Here is a 15,951-nt window from a genome sequence, read left to right on the forward strand (position 1 = left end):
AATATACACAAATGAAACACTATGGATGGTGGAAATCTGAAATAAAAACAGAAAATGCTGGAGACGCTCAGCAGGTCTGACAGCATCTGTGAAAGAGAGAAGCATGGGTTAATGTTTCAGGACAATGAAAAGTCACAGGTCTGGATTATCTCTTTCACAGATGCTGGCAGACCTGTTGAATATTTCCAACATTGGGATTAAAAATATTCAGCATGTTTCATAATATTGACAGGCAGTGCAGATAGCAACATAATGTCTTTATGAATTGGAACGGTAATTGATGCCTGATTGGCTGCCACAAAGTATCTATTTCATGTATTCTTGACGCAGAACGTGGCGGCGGTGCCGCCCCCTCTCCGCTCTGATAGGTCGATAAGTGGCGAGGGGCCGGTGTGTATGGTTGAAACTCTTGCCAATCAATTGACCCTTGTCAATCCGCGCCAGCGAATACGAAAGTAAAGGAGGTGGTGTTGTGGAGTGGTGGCTTTATGTTGATTTATTTTAAGGCCTTTTTGTTTGTAAATCACTGACAGGAGGGAAGATTTGACTTTGTGCTGAAGATTTTCCATTGTTTGCAGAGGTAGAATAAAGCTTTTATGTTTGCGTTGCGGTTTGAGAGCTGCGATCTAAAAAAAAGTGGTTTAAGAAGGATTGGCCTATTGCAGTGCTCTGTATAAACACAGGGCTCTGGCTGAATACTGTGCTATATGCGCAAAGCAGCCTGCCTTCATATCATCCCATATATATATTGCTTAAAAGATTTGTAATCCAGGGTAAATGTCAAATCTAGCGGGGGTTGGGGCGGAATGGAGATGGTGGAGGCTTAGAGTGACTCACCAGCAGCAGCCTTGTTTTGGGGCCTGATCTGTCAGTAAGAGCCAACGGGAGATTTTGTTTTTTTTTTTGGGGTGGAGGGTGTTGCGAGAGAACTGGAACGACAAAAAGCACATGAAGCTTTCATCATTACTCCCAACCGCGAAATGTAGTCGCTTTTTAATCACGAGTAAAGGGGCTGGACCGACATTACACTCGAGTCTGTAATCTGCATCAAATCCAGAGTCCAGGTCCCTTGGGTCAAAGATGCAAATCTTAGAACATATTATTGAGTTCCTTATTGGCGCCCTCCTCCCTTAAAAAAATGTATTTAAACCTGCTAAACGGACACCGTCGATAAACAGCTTTTAATTCCGAATACCCAAGGAAACCTCTATTAGCTAGTGATGTGTTCATGCTGATCTCGAAAGCAAAACCCTTTTCACAGACTCCCAAGAATTTTGTGTGTAGGTATTCGAATAGCAAAATAACACTGCGTGTTGAAAGAGTCAGTGTCTGCAGAATACCCCCCACGCTCTGCCAAAACACTTGCTGGAGGATGGGCTTCTGCGGTCTGTTCAACAAATCTGCATGCGAAGAGTGTTTTCATCCTTGTTCGGAATATATTTAGGAAGCATTTCATTTCTGGAAGTGTTAAGTTTGAACTACTCTTATTTAATTTCCCCCAGCCAGAGGTGTGGCAAAGTTTTTTTTATTTTCTTTTAAAATTTTTTCCTGGGGCATTGGAAAGTGAAAAGTGGTCAGTGTACTGTACTTCCAGAGGAGGACATGAGACCATCTTCCTGAAACTTGTTGGTCTTCCAGTGCAAAGGATTGTACCCGACCGAGTGTTGCAGACGGGCACATTCCAAGGCCCCGGACTACGTGCTGAGGGACGCGCTAAAGCTTGGGGCAGCCGCCGCAAAGGTGCAATGGGGAAAGCTCGCTGTCTAAGACCTTTCTGCCATAGTGCACCGAGGGGCTGAGAATTGTATAGACCCTTCGGGCTGTATGACTCACAAGGGATGTATGCAGTGAATTCTACATATATCATAATTGTATTGAAGCACCTCGGAGTGCAACATGATCTATGCCGATAACTCAAATACCATTGGATTGCCTGTCTGTAATGCCTATATTAAATGTCTGTAATGTTCATTGATTGTATTGAAGCACCTCATAATCTATGTGGAAAAGTTGAATATGATTGCACTTTTTGTGATGACCATTTTAAAATGTTTTGCAATGTCATTTCAGATATTTTATCAATATAGCATATTTTCCCCCAAAAAATAGGAGTACGTGCTGAGAGGTGTTATTTAAACGTCACAGGTCATTTAAAAAGAAAAATTGGAACTTGTTTATAAAATCATACAGGAGCTCTTTTAAAACTGAGAGCTTGTGATGTGCACAGCAACAAGAATTTGCTATGCTTCATGGTGTATGTGATGAGACAGTTTGATGTTCTCTTCATTTAAATAGCTTGTTATTCTAACAAATAAGATAACACTTGGTTTTATTTTCTTTCCATAGCATGTTGTTCTGGCGGAATTGGTACAGTTCCCAGTATCTGGGGGGAAGACCTGCATCCCAGTTTTCTGATGGCAGTTTCCTTTTTGCTCCGGATCCGGAAGAGTCGCTATCCCAAATGATAAATCGTACATTAACAGATGATGCTGCAGCACCAGATGAGGATCTGGATTCTGTTTTATTTGGAAACCTACGTGGGAATGTGGTTGGGATGCGTTATTACACTGGAGTGGTAAGACTTGCCTCTCCTGGTGCAGTGTACTATTAACTTTCTGTACTTGTTAAATTTTTAGTTTGTCTTGTATGAAGAGTGCAATAACCAATTGAAGTATCGATTCAAGTGTAGAGATTAAATGGCAAAGATTTACGTAGCACCTTTAACATAATGAAATGTTCCAAGACGCATCACAGAAACCTTTTAAATGTTTAAACACTGAGCCACATAAGGCAATACTGGGGTAGATAACCAAAAATTCGGTCAGAGCAGTAGGTTTTAAGGACTGTCTTAAAGGACAAAAGAGAGGTACAGTGGTGGAGAGACGTAGAGAGAAAAATACAGAACTTGGAGCCCAGGCAACTGAAGGCAAAGCAACCAGGGGTGGGACAATTAAAATCAGGCTTGCTCAATAGTTCAGAATTAAATGAGTGCAGATATCTGAGGGTTGTGGGGCTGCAGGAAATTGTAGAGATAGGGAGGGGTCAGGCCATGGAGGGGCTTGAAAACAAGGGTGATGGTTTTTTTAAATGGAGACGTTGCTTGACTGGGAGCCAGCTTAGGTCAGCGAACACCGAGATGATGGGTTATGGACTTGGTGATGGTGTGGATATGTGACCGACATCTTGTCTCAAGGTGAAATGCCCACCAAGATTGAGAACGGCCTGTTTTAGTCTTAGTCATTTGGCAGGGAGAAGGATGGAACCAATGGCAAGGGTGCAGGCGGCGACTAAAGGCAATGGCTTCGGGCTTCCCAATATTTAACTGGAGTACATGCAAGTATAGAAATTGCTTATTATGAAGAGCCTTCCAGACAAATTGAAGGTATTGTGTATTTGAAAAAGTAAATGGGCTCAATGGTGCAATGTAAAACCTGCAGTTTATTGTTTTGAATAACTGAATGGATCTGATTGCAACTTTGCATTAGCTTTCGGACAAGGGTCTCCATTTTTGTTTGTCTTCATTTTTTAAGGACTCCTCTGATCTGTAGATCAAGTGCATTTATTTGCCTTGGGTCCCTATCCATGAATACCTTTGCCTAATAAGAAATCTTTTCACCTCAGTCTTAAAATTCTACCCAGGTTCCTTTGATTTCTACTACTGTGTGTGTGTGTGTGTGTGAGAGAGAGAGTGTGTGTGTGTGTGTGTGTGTGTGTGTGTGTGTGTGTGTGTAGTTGGGGGTGGTGGTGGAGGACATGGTGGGAGTGCGGGGTGGAAGAAAAGTGTTTCCTCATTTCACGGGCTTGCCAGTGGCTCAGCTCTAATTTTTACTGTACTCATTTGTTCTTGAACTCCCCTCCCAAAGGAATGGCTTCGCTATGTCTACTCTTACCAAACAGCTTTTAAACACCTCAGTAAGCTCCCACAAAACTTTCTAAACTCATGGAGATACAGATCAGGTTTACACAACCTGCCCCTCTAATTTAACTCATTTGGGCCTGGTGTCATTCTGGTTAATCTGTGCTGTTTCACCTCCTAGGCCAATGTATTCTTCTTGAGATGAAGTGCCCAAAACAGAATGCATTACTCCAGGTCAGGTCTGAAGAAGCCTCAGTACAGCTGAAGCACCATTTCCTTTGTACTTTTGAATTCTAACCACCTTTCAGTAAAGACTGACATTTTTCCTTTTGATTTTTTTTTTGTATTTGTGTTCATCGAATGAATAAGTTAAAAGAATTGTTCAGGCCTTTGCAGTCTTTTGTGCGAAGAACCTCATAGACACCAGTATATCTGATAACCCATCATTTGTGTAAATCAAATGAAGTGGCCTAGATTTGAATGCTGTGACCCATGTAAATGGGTTATGGCTACTCATTAAAATAGGTTGATTGTAAAAATCTAGGCTGATGAGTTCTATTTAAAAACAATTAAGGAAAATGTATCCTCTACATTGCACCATAATACTTTTTGGTCCTGCAGATCACATTATTAAATGTTCTCACTTATTGTTGATTTTCCTCTCTGAAACATAAAGACATTGGCAGAACCAATTTGTCCTGCATCAGTGATAGCCCAGGAATAAATTGTAACTGAAGTGGTGTGCTTTGAAGTTTTATTATCTACTTACTACTTTTTGCTATTGTAGTTTTTGTTCCCATCATTCCCTTGAACTCATTATTTAAAATGGCAGTTCCCATTGCTCCCTTCCTTCTCCCTCTTTCCTATAAAAAATGCCCATTGGAATAAAACTGCTCTGTGCGATATTACCAAAAAAAAAGTTCCAAAATTTATCAATCTTGTTATTTTAAAGCAAGGGTTAATGTAGAACCATAGAATGATACAGCACAGAGGGAGGCTATTTGGCCCACTATGCTCATGCTGACTCTTTAGTAGAGCTGTTCAATTAACCTCACTACTGTTCTCTTTCCCTATTGCCCTGTAAAAAAAAACAAAAAAATCTCTCATTCTCTTGAAAGTTGCTATTGAATCCACATCCACCTCCCTTGCAGGCATTGCATTCAAGATCACAACTCACCAAGTATATTTAAAATTAATTTTATTTCTTTTACCTCTGGTACTTTTGCCGGGAGCTGGACTGACTGAGTGGGCAACTCTCCTGCCTCTGAGTCTGAAGGTCCTGGTTCAAGTCCCACTCGAGGACTTGTTGGCTATGAAAGAGCCCAGCCACTGTTGTAGGCAAGCCAGTGTGTATTGGTGCCGGTCACTAGCCTAGGTAAATAGTGGGAGTTAGCGGCAGGAAGGGCATCTGGCTGTAAAACCACCAAATCAAAAAATGATGGTTAACGTGAAGGTGATCAGCCAGGATTGGGGTGGTCCCATGTAACATGGAAAAAGCCAAAAGAGGAACCAACCTCTGGCGCTTTTGCCATCACCTTCAATAGGTGTCCTCTGGTTATTGATACTTCTGCTGCTGGGAGCAATTTCTCGTTATTTACTCTATCTGAACCATTCATGCTTTTAAGAACCTTTATCAAATGCCCTTTTATCTCCCCTGCTCTGAGGTGAACTATCTCAGTTTCTGTGGTTTCTCCACATAACTGATCCTCTCACCTCGATACCATTCGAGCAAAGCTGTTCTTCGTCCTCTCCAAGGCCTTGGCATCCTTGCAAAAGTGAGTTGCTCAGGATTGAGTACAGTGCTCCAGCTGAGGCCTAACCAGTGATTTATAAAGGTTTAACACACTTTCCTTGCTTTTGAACTCTATGGCTCTATTGATAAAGTCAAGGATCCCATATGCTTTTTAACAGCCTTCTTAACGTGTCCTGACATATTTCAAAGATTTATGTCCATACAGCCTAAGTGTCTCTGTTCCTGAACCCAATTTAAAAATTGTATCATTCAGTGTGTATTGCCTCTCTTCATTCTTCCTACTAAAATGTATTGCTTTACACACATGTGTTAAATTTCATCTGCCATCAGTCTGCCCGTTCACCAGTCTGATTGGGTCCCCCAGAAGTCTGTTACTACCTATCTCATTGTCTACTACATTTCCAAGTTCTTCAAATATGAGATAGACAAAAATTACATTATTTCATGGACAATACTTGTGAATATCTGTCAGCTTCATTTTGCCCTGATTGTAACATAGATTCTGAATCTGCTAAAACATGTAGTGTTTTTTTTAATGGAGAAGAGGGGGATTATTTTTCCAGAATGACCATAGTGTTTCGATGTGAGATGGAAATTCAAATGTTCTCTCGCGCTCTCTTATGGGGGAGCTCTAGCCTGGAGTCTGGGACTTTTTGATAGGAAGTTCAAAAGGTGTTGACAACTTCATGTGATGTGTATGATAAGTTTAAATTTGTTTTAATACAGTAATTAATGATAGGGATTTGCTTAGAAAAGGTAAGTAACCATTAAATTGACTAGCATTGTGAAAGTGGAGAAGTGTTCGAAGTGTTCTGATGCATTAGAGTACATTAACCAATGGATAAAGTACTCTTCCGCTTTGAACAATGTTGATATTCAGATTTGATTGTTTCAGTTTTCCCCTGTGACTTTAATTCTTTCTTTGATGTGCCGCTCCGACATATGTTCCCTGCTTTCAAGCTTGAACAGATGGCTGAGGTCGTTGAGGTGCTGCTCAGATATCTGTTTCCCTGTCTTCAAGCTTGAACAGATAGCTGAGCTTTTTCAAAGACTTCAAAGGTTTTAATACATTCAGCTCTGGAGGCTTTGTTTACACAGCTAGGCAATGGAATCCTATTATGAATGCTTGGCTGAGTTCAAACCCCACAAATGGATTCAGCTCATCAGAGGTTATTGACACAGCTCCCAAGGGGGCATTGAGGTTACTTAACTTGATAGTTTCATGACCATTTAAAAGGATTTTTATTGAAGTGGTTTATGAATTACTTTGTTTATTGTAACAGTTTAATGAGCATCCCAAAGATGTCCCGATGCTCTTATATGATTCAGGAGTTCTATAGGTAGTGGATACTGGGTGAGTGGGCATGAGTGGTGAAGATGTATGAGGGGTGGGTGAGTGGACATTGGGGTGAGTGGGTATGGGGGGAAGGAAAGTTAGTTTCTAGGGGGCGTCACACTCAGCTATCAACATGGGCTGGTGCCCCAGGGAACCAACCTAGGCTGCCGCCTTGACAGGCGACAGCCCCAATTCCAGCCCATCCCCGCCACCCAGCAATGAAAATAGCATATGGGGTAGGCAATGTCGGGTAGGAATCGGCAGGACATGTGATTCCTGCCTCAAAGATGAAAATCTGGGCCTGGGTGTCTGGCTGTGCTACAAGTACTAGAAAGGTTACAGATTTTGTCCCAACTATGTGTTGAGTTAGCTTGGCCAAACAGCTGAAGTGCTGTATTGCTTTTCTGGGCAGAAGAAAAAAAATCATGCTCTGCTGCTAATCTTTAACCACGTACTGTGGCTAGAAAATCCATACCCATGATCATTGGGCGAGAACCGGATTGGATTTGCCTGTAACGATACTGTGATCAGGTAGCCTCCAGCCATCCACTGACCAGCATTTGATATGAAAAATGACAACTTTAGCAATTTATGAAACCATACCTGTTAAGATTTTGCTCCTTCAGGAGCTAGAATCAAAGAGGAGAAAATTGAGATGAAAAAAGATTTATTTATCAGCATAAAATTCGGTGCCTAATTGCTGTCTTCTCTTGCTGTGCTCTGGCACCTATGGCACAAGTGTGGATGAGCATTGTGCTCAAATTCTAGATTGTTGTAATGACACAAGGAGGCCTTTCAGCCCATTGAGTCCTTGCCAACTCTCTGTAGAGCAATCCATTCCCCACTCTATCCTCATAGTCCTGCAAGTTTATTCCCTTCATGTGTCCATCTAACTTCCTTTTGGAATCATCAATTGAGACACACAAATTAGCCAGGAAAAACAACAGACCTGAGGATTCGGAGCATAAAAATTGACTGTAAAAGTTTCTATAGGTATATGAAGAGAATAAGATTGGTGAAGACAAATGTAGGTCTCTTACAGTCAGAAACAGGGGAACAAAGAAATGGCTGACCAACTAAATACATACTTCGGTTCTGTCTTCACAAAGGAGGACACAAATAACATAACATACCAGAAATGTTGGGGAACACAGGGTTTAGTGAGAGGGAGGAGCTGAAAGAAATCCGTATTAGTAGGGAAATGGTATTGGGGAAATTGATGGGATTGAAGGCCAATAAATCCCCAGGGTTTGATAATCTACATCCCAGAGTACTTAAGGGAGTGGCCCTAGAAGTAGTGGATGCATTGGTGGTCATCTTCCGAGATTCTATAGACTCTGGAACAGTTTCTACAGATTGGAGGGTAGCTAATGTAACCCCACTATTTAAAAAGGGAGATAGAGAGAAAACAGGGAATTATAGACCAGTCAGCTTGATGTTGGTAGTAGGGAAAATTCTAGGGTCCGTTATAAAAGATTTAATAGCTGAGCACTTGGAAAACGGTGGCAGAATCGGACAGAGTCAGCATGGATTTACGAAAGGGAAATCATGCTTGACAAATCTACTGGAATTTTTCGAGGATGTAAGTAGTAGAGTTGATGAGGGGGAGCCAGTGGATGTGGTTTATTTGGACTTTCAGAAGGCTTTCAACAAAATCCCATTTGAGAGATTGGCGTGTAAAATTAAAGCGCATGGGATTGGGGGTAGTGTATTGAGGTGGTTAGAAAACTGGTTGGCAGGAAACAAAGAGTAGGAATAAATGGGTCATTTCCCAAATGGCAGGCAATGACTAGTGGTGTAGCACAGGAATCGGTGTTGGGACCCCAGCTATTCACAATATATATTAATGATTTAGATGAGAGAACTAAATGTAATATACAGATTTGCAGATGACACAAAGCTGGGTGGGAGGGTGAGCTGTGAGGAGGATGCAGAGATGCTTCAATGTGATTTGGACAAGCTAAGAGAGTGAGAAAATACATGGCAGATACAGTATAATGTGGATAAATGTGAGGTTACCCACTTTGGTAGCCAAAACAGGAAGGCAGATTATTATCTGAATGGCTGTAAATTGAGAGAGGGGACTGTGCAATGAGACCTGGGTGTCCTCGTACACCAGTCGCTGAAGGTAAGCATGCAGGTGCTGCAGGCGGTAAAGAAGGCAAATGGTATGTTGGCCTTCAAAGCAGGAGGATTCGAGTACAGGAACAGGGATGTCTTGCTGCAATTATACAGGGCCTTGGTGAGACCACACCTGGGATATTGTGTGCGGCTTTGGTCTCCTTATCTGAGGAAGGATCTTCTTGCTATAGAAGAAGTGCAGCAAAGGTTTACCAGACTGATTCCTGGGATGGTGGGACTGACATATGAGGAGAGATTGAATCGGTTAGGATTATATTCGCTGGAGTTCAGAAGAATGAGGGGGGATCTCATAGAAACCTATAAAATTCTAACAGGACTAGACATGGTAGAGGCAGGAAGGATGTTCCTCATGGTGAGGAAGTCCAGAACCAGGGGTCACAGACTGAGGATACGGGGCAGACCATTTAGGACTGAGATGAGGAGAAATTTCTTCACTCAGAGAGTGGTGAGCCTGTGGAATTCGCTACCACACAAAGTAGTTGAGGCCGAAACATTGTATGTTTTCAAGAAGGAGTTAGATATAGCTCTTGGGGCAAAAGGGATCAAAGGAAAAAGCGGGAGCTGACTATTGAGTTGGATGGTCAGCCATGATCATAATGAATGGTGGAGGAGGCTCGAAGAGCTGAATGGCCTACTCCTCCTATTTTCTATGTTTCTATGTCTTTGCTTCTTCCACCCTCGTAGTCAGCAAATTCCAAGTCATTACCACTCGCTGTGTAAGAAAAAGTTCTTCCTCACAACACCACCCCCCAGCCCCCGCATTTCTTGCCCAAATTCTTATATCTATGTCCCCTAGCCCTAGTACCCTAGATATTGTTGTCCATTAATTAAATTCTAAGTACGTAAAAAAGACACAACATATGGGCAAATTATGTCCAAGTTATCAATTTGAGCAGTTAAGATAAACAGCTGAGCATATGGTTAATCTTGATCTATGGGCAAATTATGTCCAACATTGTGAGTTTATTAAGGATTTATTAATTTGAGATTGCCTTTATAATGTTTTTAAGCACTGCTAATTGTCCAGTGAGGCCAACAAGAGCTGTTCTTGCAAAACTCCTTGTTTGCTGGTGGAAATCTTCTCTTCAGGGTGTCAATGCATGTACGAGCAGAAGCATAGTCTCATGAAATTCTTGTGCTGGCGATATAACAACATAGAATTGCTGATTAATATAGAGAGGCCATTTCAGTAACACTTTTCTTTTAAAACTTGTGTTAGGTGAGCAATAATGAAATGGTTGCACTTCAACGAGATCCAAACAACCCCTACGACAGAAATGCAGTCCAAGTAAATAATGTGAATGGTATTCAGGTGGGACATATCAAACGGGAGCTGGCTGCACCCCTGGCCTTCATCTTGGATAATAGACTCGCCAGAGTTGAAGGGTAAGTAAACATGTTCAGTTCTGAGCTACAGAACACCAAGGGACATTGTTCAGAGTGGACGTTTTGCGAATTCTAGTAGCACTTTGGAAAAAGCGGGCTGTGTTTAACTTTGTATGAAGATGGAAATGTTAATATAAATTCTGTTGCTGTATCAAATCTGTGAAAGAAAGCATTTTACCTTGTGTTGCCTGATTTGAGATTCAGAAATATTAAGTGCAGACCAAAAACAAAAATAAAAATACCTGGAAAAACTCAGCAGGTCTGACAGCATTTGCGGAGAGGATCACAGTTAACGTTTTGAGTCCGTATGATTCTTCAACAGAACTAAGGAAAAATAGAAGAGAGGTGAAATATAAGCTGGTTTAAGGGGGGGTGGGACAAGTAGAGCTGGATAGAGGGCCAGTGATAGATAGAGGCAAAGAAGAGATTGCCAACGATGTCATAGACAAAAGGACAAAGAGGTGTTGACGGTGGTGATATTAAGTGCAGACAGTTGCCAAAGTAAATGTTTGTACTGTTGTGGTGCTCAATACATTGGTATAACAACGCGTTGTACCATGAGTGATTAGCCATTGGCTTGCATGGGACATGCAGTCACAGGCTAGATGGAAAGAAAGCATCCTTTTCCACATACTGTCAGTTTGATTCGGTTGGTATCACTTTTGCTTTTGATTCAGAAGGATGTGGGTTCAGGACTTGGAACATCTAATCTAGGCTGACCCTCAGGTTCAGAACTGAGAAGGTGCTGCACTGTTGTACTTGGCGCCCTTTGGATGAAATCTTAAACCTGTCTGACTTTTTGGACGGACACTAAAGATCCTATTTGAAGAGCATTCTGTTCCCCCAGAGTATGACTAACATTCCCCTCTCAATTAACAAGACTAAAAATAAAGTAACTGGTCTTTGACCCTATTCTTGTTTATGGAAACTTTCTGAATGCAAACTGTCAACCATGACTGCCTACGTAACAGCAGTGACTGCACTTCAAAAGTAAATCTTTGCTTGTGAAGTGCCTATGAGGAACATGCTAAGGGGCTAAATAAGTGTAAGCTCTTTCTTTACTCCACACCAAAAGCTTGCCAGATTTTCCTGTGTGCTGTGTGTAATGAAATCATAAACGTGATGAAGTTTGCAAATTTATTACAATTAGCGCACTAAGGAGGTCATCCATCAACACGTTTTACACATCGCTCTGCAGCAACAGCTGTAAAGTTGGCCAACAGGCTTGTCACCTTCCACAGTGGCGTAACTGAATAAAGCTGCTAATTCTGTGCCGCACCATTAATGGTGCCCATGATGTGTCATTGTGGGGATAATTTACGTTTGTGAAACAACTGGTGAGTTATAAGGGTAGGAAGAAAACGAGCATGAAGGTTGCGTGGAGAAAATAAGACTGAATTGTGGACCTGGCAGTTGGGGTGCATGGTGTTTTGGTGAAAATGACCTTCGGTGGCAGTGTAAAAAAAAAAGTAGAGCGAGATTTTTCAGCCCCACCCACCATCGGGATCGTCTGGTCCTGCCGAAAGTCAATGGACTTTTGGCTGGGCTGCTGATACTCCCACGGTGGGTCCGGCATGATGGGGCCGGAAAATCCCCGCCGTGACAACTAGTCGGCAGGGATTAACTCTGTTTAACTCTCTGCCTGATTTTCTTTTAGACTGAAGGTTATTGGGGGTAGGTGGGAACGTGGAGTTGAGGTCACAATCAGATCAGCCATGATCTTATTGAATGTAGGCTTGATGGGTCAAGTGGCCTATTTCTGCTCCTAATTCGTGTGTTCGTATGAAGTGAATCTAAAAGAAATTTGGCTGGTGTGTAAAACAGGCTATCAACCTGTTATCACAGTTTCCAAATTGGTATAGTTTAGAGACCGGCAGTAAATAGATCCAGGTGCTGCTTCGGGAGTGTTTCCATCTCAATATTGGCAGTCGCTTCATGTACAGAGCAGTAGCATTTCCACTTTGACGTACCATCAGAGTTCTACCTGTTGGCCTGCTTTACAGCTGTTGCTGCAGAAAATGTAGTTGGGGGATGGGGGAGGGGGGTGGGGGTCAACTTAAACTGTCAGAGTTCACCCCAGAGGAGACAAAAAAAATTGCAAAACCCATAATAGTGACCAAAGGTGGTTTGTTATGGGGAAGGTGAGTACAGCCAGGCACTTGCCTTTTTTCAAGTTTATCTAGTTTACAGATTTCTGTGATGACACTTTGATAAATAACATCTTGTATGTAGAATGACTTGGGAATCGTCATGGCCTAATTACATTAATGTTCTCAGTCAGCGCGCACTTGAGCTTTTATGCTGCAGTGCCAGTTTTCGGAGAGGGAGTGATACCTGTCTCCTAGTAGCTGCTTCATATGGTGTTGACGCCTCCTTCTCACCAGATGCCTGGCCAGAAGTGAAGCCAGCAGTTTCTTAGACCTGCGAAGACAGTGATGTGACCCAGTGTGCCAGCTGTTTTGTGTTTCTAATTGGCAAGAAAACCATAAGGTTGCTGTCAGCTACTGTTTTCTTAACCGTAAAAGGATCTGTGCAATTTCAGTGCTGTTGGGGTGGGGTAGTGGGCAAAGGGAAAAATGCCTGTGAATCATTGCAGATGTGGAGAACTGTGTTTTTTTTTCCTAATAGGGTCGTTCCTTATGGTGCTAACAACGTGTTCACCATGCCTGTGCAGCTTTCATTTTGGGGAAAAGAGGAAAACCGTGACACTGTTCTGGAAAGGTTGAGGAGACATGGGTTTAAGCTGGCACCTCCCACAAAAGGTAAATATCGGTTGACTGAATTAGACAACCACTTTTTAAAAAAAAAGTAGCCTGACTATTTTGGGACTCTTCAACATAGGCCCTTGCATTCCACAGTCTTGATACCTTAAAGTATAGCCAGCCAGAGAGTCTTCGGTATGGGGTAAGGGGTCACCACCCAAGTCTTGGTCAAAGCACGGGCATCATGGCTTAGGTGGGACTATAGTTCATGGCCCCTTCCTGAAAACTCTGCCTAGCTATGCTCGCCACCACCTGCCATGGTGGAGTGGCTCTTTTCAGCAAGTCTCATCTTGGGTATCCTTTCATACTGCTGGCACCTTCTCCTTCTGAGCACTTCACCTTGTTACATGCCAACTTCATTTCTTTAAGATCATATGTTTGTGTTTGCCTCAAACTCCATTCAGAACTTTCTCAGCTTTGTGTCCTCTGCTCTCCCAACTGTGGTCTAGCAAGAAAGAGAGACTTGCATTTCTATAGTGGCTTTCAGGGCCCCCAAAGCGCTTTACTGCCAATGAAGTATTTTTGAAACGCACCCACTATTTCTTTATTCTTTCATGAGATGTGGGCGTTGCTGGCAAGGCCAGCATTTGTTGCCCATTCCTAATCCTTGAACTGACCTTGCTAGGTCATTTTCAGATGGCAGTCAAGAGTCAACAACATTGCTGTGGGCCTGGGGCCACATGTAGGCCAGACCAGGTAAGAATGGCAGATTTCCTTTCCTAAAGCACATTAGTGAACCAGATGGTCTTTGTTGACAATCGATGAAAGTTTGATGGTTCCCATCTCTGGGGCTAGCTTTATATTCCAGATTTATTAACTGAATTCAAATTCCACCAGCTGCTGTGGTGGGATTTGAACTCATGCCCCCAAAGCATTAGCCTGGATCTCTGGATAACTAGTCCAGCAACATTACCACTACACCACCGTAATGTAGGAAATGTGGTGGCCAGTTTATCCATTGTAAGTTTCCCGAAGCAACAACTAAGTAAGTGACCAGATAATATGTTTTTATTGGTTGAGGGATAATAGCCATAATACCAGGAGAACTTACCTCCACCTCTTGGAAAAGTGCTGTGGGATCTTTATTTCCACCCAAGAGGACAGATTGGGCCTCAGTTTAATATCTTAACCAAAAGACTGCACCTCAGGTAATGTATTGCTCCCTCAGTACTACACTGATGTACCAGGCTAGATTATGTACTTGAGACCCTGGAATGGGCTTGAACTCACCAATCTTCTGACTCAAGTACTTCCACTGAACCAAGGTTGTGATACTGTACATCCATCTGTTTTACCATTGGTTGGGGAAGCTTCAGTCATCTGGCCTATATTCCTAAACTCCTCCTCTATATCATTTCATCTTAAACCCCATCTCCACCTACAAAACCTTCCTTATCCACCACCTTCTGCGGTTTTGATCACTTCCCCGAGCATACCGTCTTCCCCACCCCAATCCTAGTATGGCACTCAACTATGAAGCACTTTGTAAACCTGTATATATTGTTATCTAAATGTAAATTGCCTATCAATTGATGAACTATGGATAATACTCCATTTGGTTGATAGGAACTATTATCAACCAATATAGCAGTTTGACTGGATGTTCTTTTTAGGTGGTGAGATTGGTGAGTTATGGTCTGGAATGGGATCTGCAAGACCTGGTCCAAGTTACAAAGCTCCTGTGCACACTGCTGTGCAGATGACAGTTGAACAGGTAAGATGTTTTGTTAAATTGCAACTCCTCGGCTGATAACAGCAATCTCCCGCACTGCTTTTCACAAACCTCCTGGCCATGTCTATTTGGAATGAAAATTTAACTCGAAGTTGAAATTTATATAGAAATTATAAGTGCCAAATACTAGTGGATCAATGCTCTAAGGTAGAACCTGAGCTTCATGGAATCGTTCGGCTATCATGGTTCCTAGGGCACAGGGTACCGTGACTGTATGGTTGTTCATGTGTGTTCCTGGATAGTGAATATCAGTAAGTTTGTTTTGGGTATCACAGGTGAACCCAAGCCTGATCCTGCCTTTCCTCAACACTGCATGTGAATTCTGTCAGCAGGAAATGCAGAGTGGTGATCTGCAGCAGGAGGCCTGTCTTTCCTTTTAACAATCTCCACTAATGGCTTGCTTCTGTTGAGTTCTCTTAACTGGGGACAATGTAGTGATCGACCAGGGACCTTCCTAATCTCAGTGCTTTGTGTCAGTGACTTCTTTACCCCAAGAGCCTCAGGATAAAATGGAAAGGTATTAAATAAACAGATTTTGTTCTTACAGCTCAAGAATGAATTTGACAAGATATTCGAAGATCTGAAAGAACATGACAAGACTCGGGAAATGGAGCCAGCTAAGGTCAGATTCACCAGTGTCGTTTTTTAAAAACTTTTTTTGTTCATAGGATGTGGGTGTCACTGGCTGGGCCAGCATGTATTGCCCATCCCTAATTGCCCTTGAGAAGGTGATGGTGAGCTGCCATCTTGGACTGCTGCAGACCATGTTGTAGGTACGCCACAAGCTAATAGGAAGGGAGTTCCACGATTTAGACCCAGCAACAGTGAAGGAACAGTGATATTGTTCCAAGTCAGGATGGTGTGTGACTTGGAGGGGAAATTGCAGGTGGTGGCATTCCCATGCATCTGCTGCCCTTGCCCTTCTAAGTGATAGAGGTTGTGGGTTTGGAAGGTGCTGCCGAAGGAGCCTTGGTGAGTTGCTTC

The 15,951-nt window shown here is 42.5% G+C and overlaps 1 protein-coding gene across 1 annotated transcript in view; it reads left to right on the forward strand.

Moving 5' to 3' along the window:
* The first annotated feature begins 435 nt into the window (after positions 1-435).
* Positions 436-15,951, forward strand: part of hltf (helicase-like transcription factor) — a 76,081-nt gene continuing 60,565 nt past the window's right edge. Inside the window, exons 1-6 of the mRNA XM_041213388.1 lie at positions 436-580; positions 2,347-2,575; positions 10,307-10,473; positions 13,102-13,235; positions 14,849-14,949; positions 15,515-15,589. Of these exons, the coding sequence (XP_041069322.1) occupies positions 2,348-2,575; positions 10,307-10,473; positions 13,102-13,235; positions 14,849-14,949; positions 15,515-15,589 (705 nt within the window). The 5' untranslated portion in view covers positions 436-580; position 2,347. The remainder of the gene's footprint in view (positions 581-2,346; positions 2,576-10,306; positions 10,474-13,101; positions 13,236-14,848; positions 14,950-15,514; positions 15,590-15,951) is intronic.

The sequence above is a fragment of the Carcharodon carcharias genome, chromosome 2 (assembly GCF_017639515.1).
Source record: "Carcharodon carcharias isolate sCarCar2 chromosome 2, sCarCar2.pri, whole genome shotgun sequence".
Classification (NCBI taxonomy): domain Eukaryota; kingdom Metazoa; phylum Chordata; class Chondrichthyes; order Lamniformes; family Lamnidae; genus Carcharodon; species Carcharodon carcharias.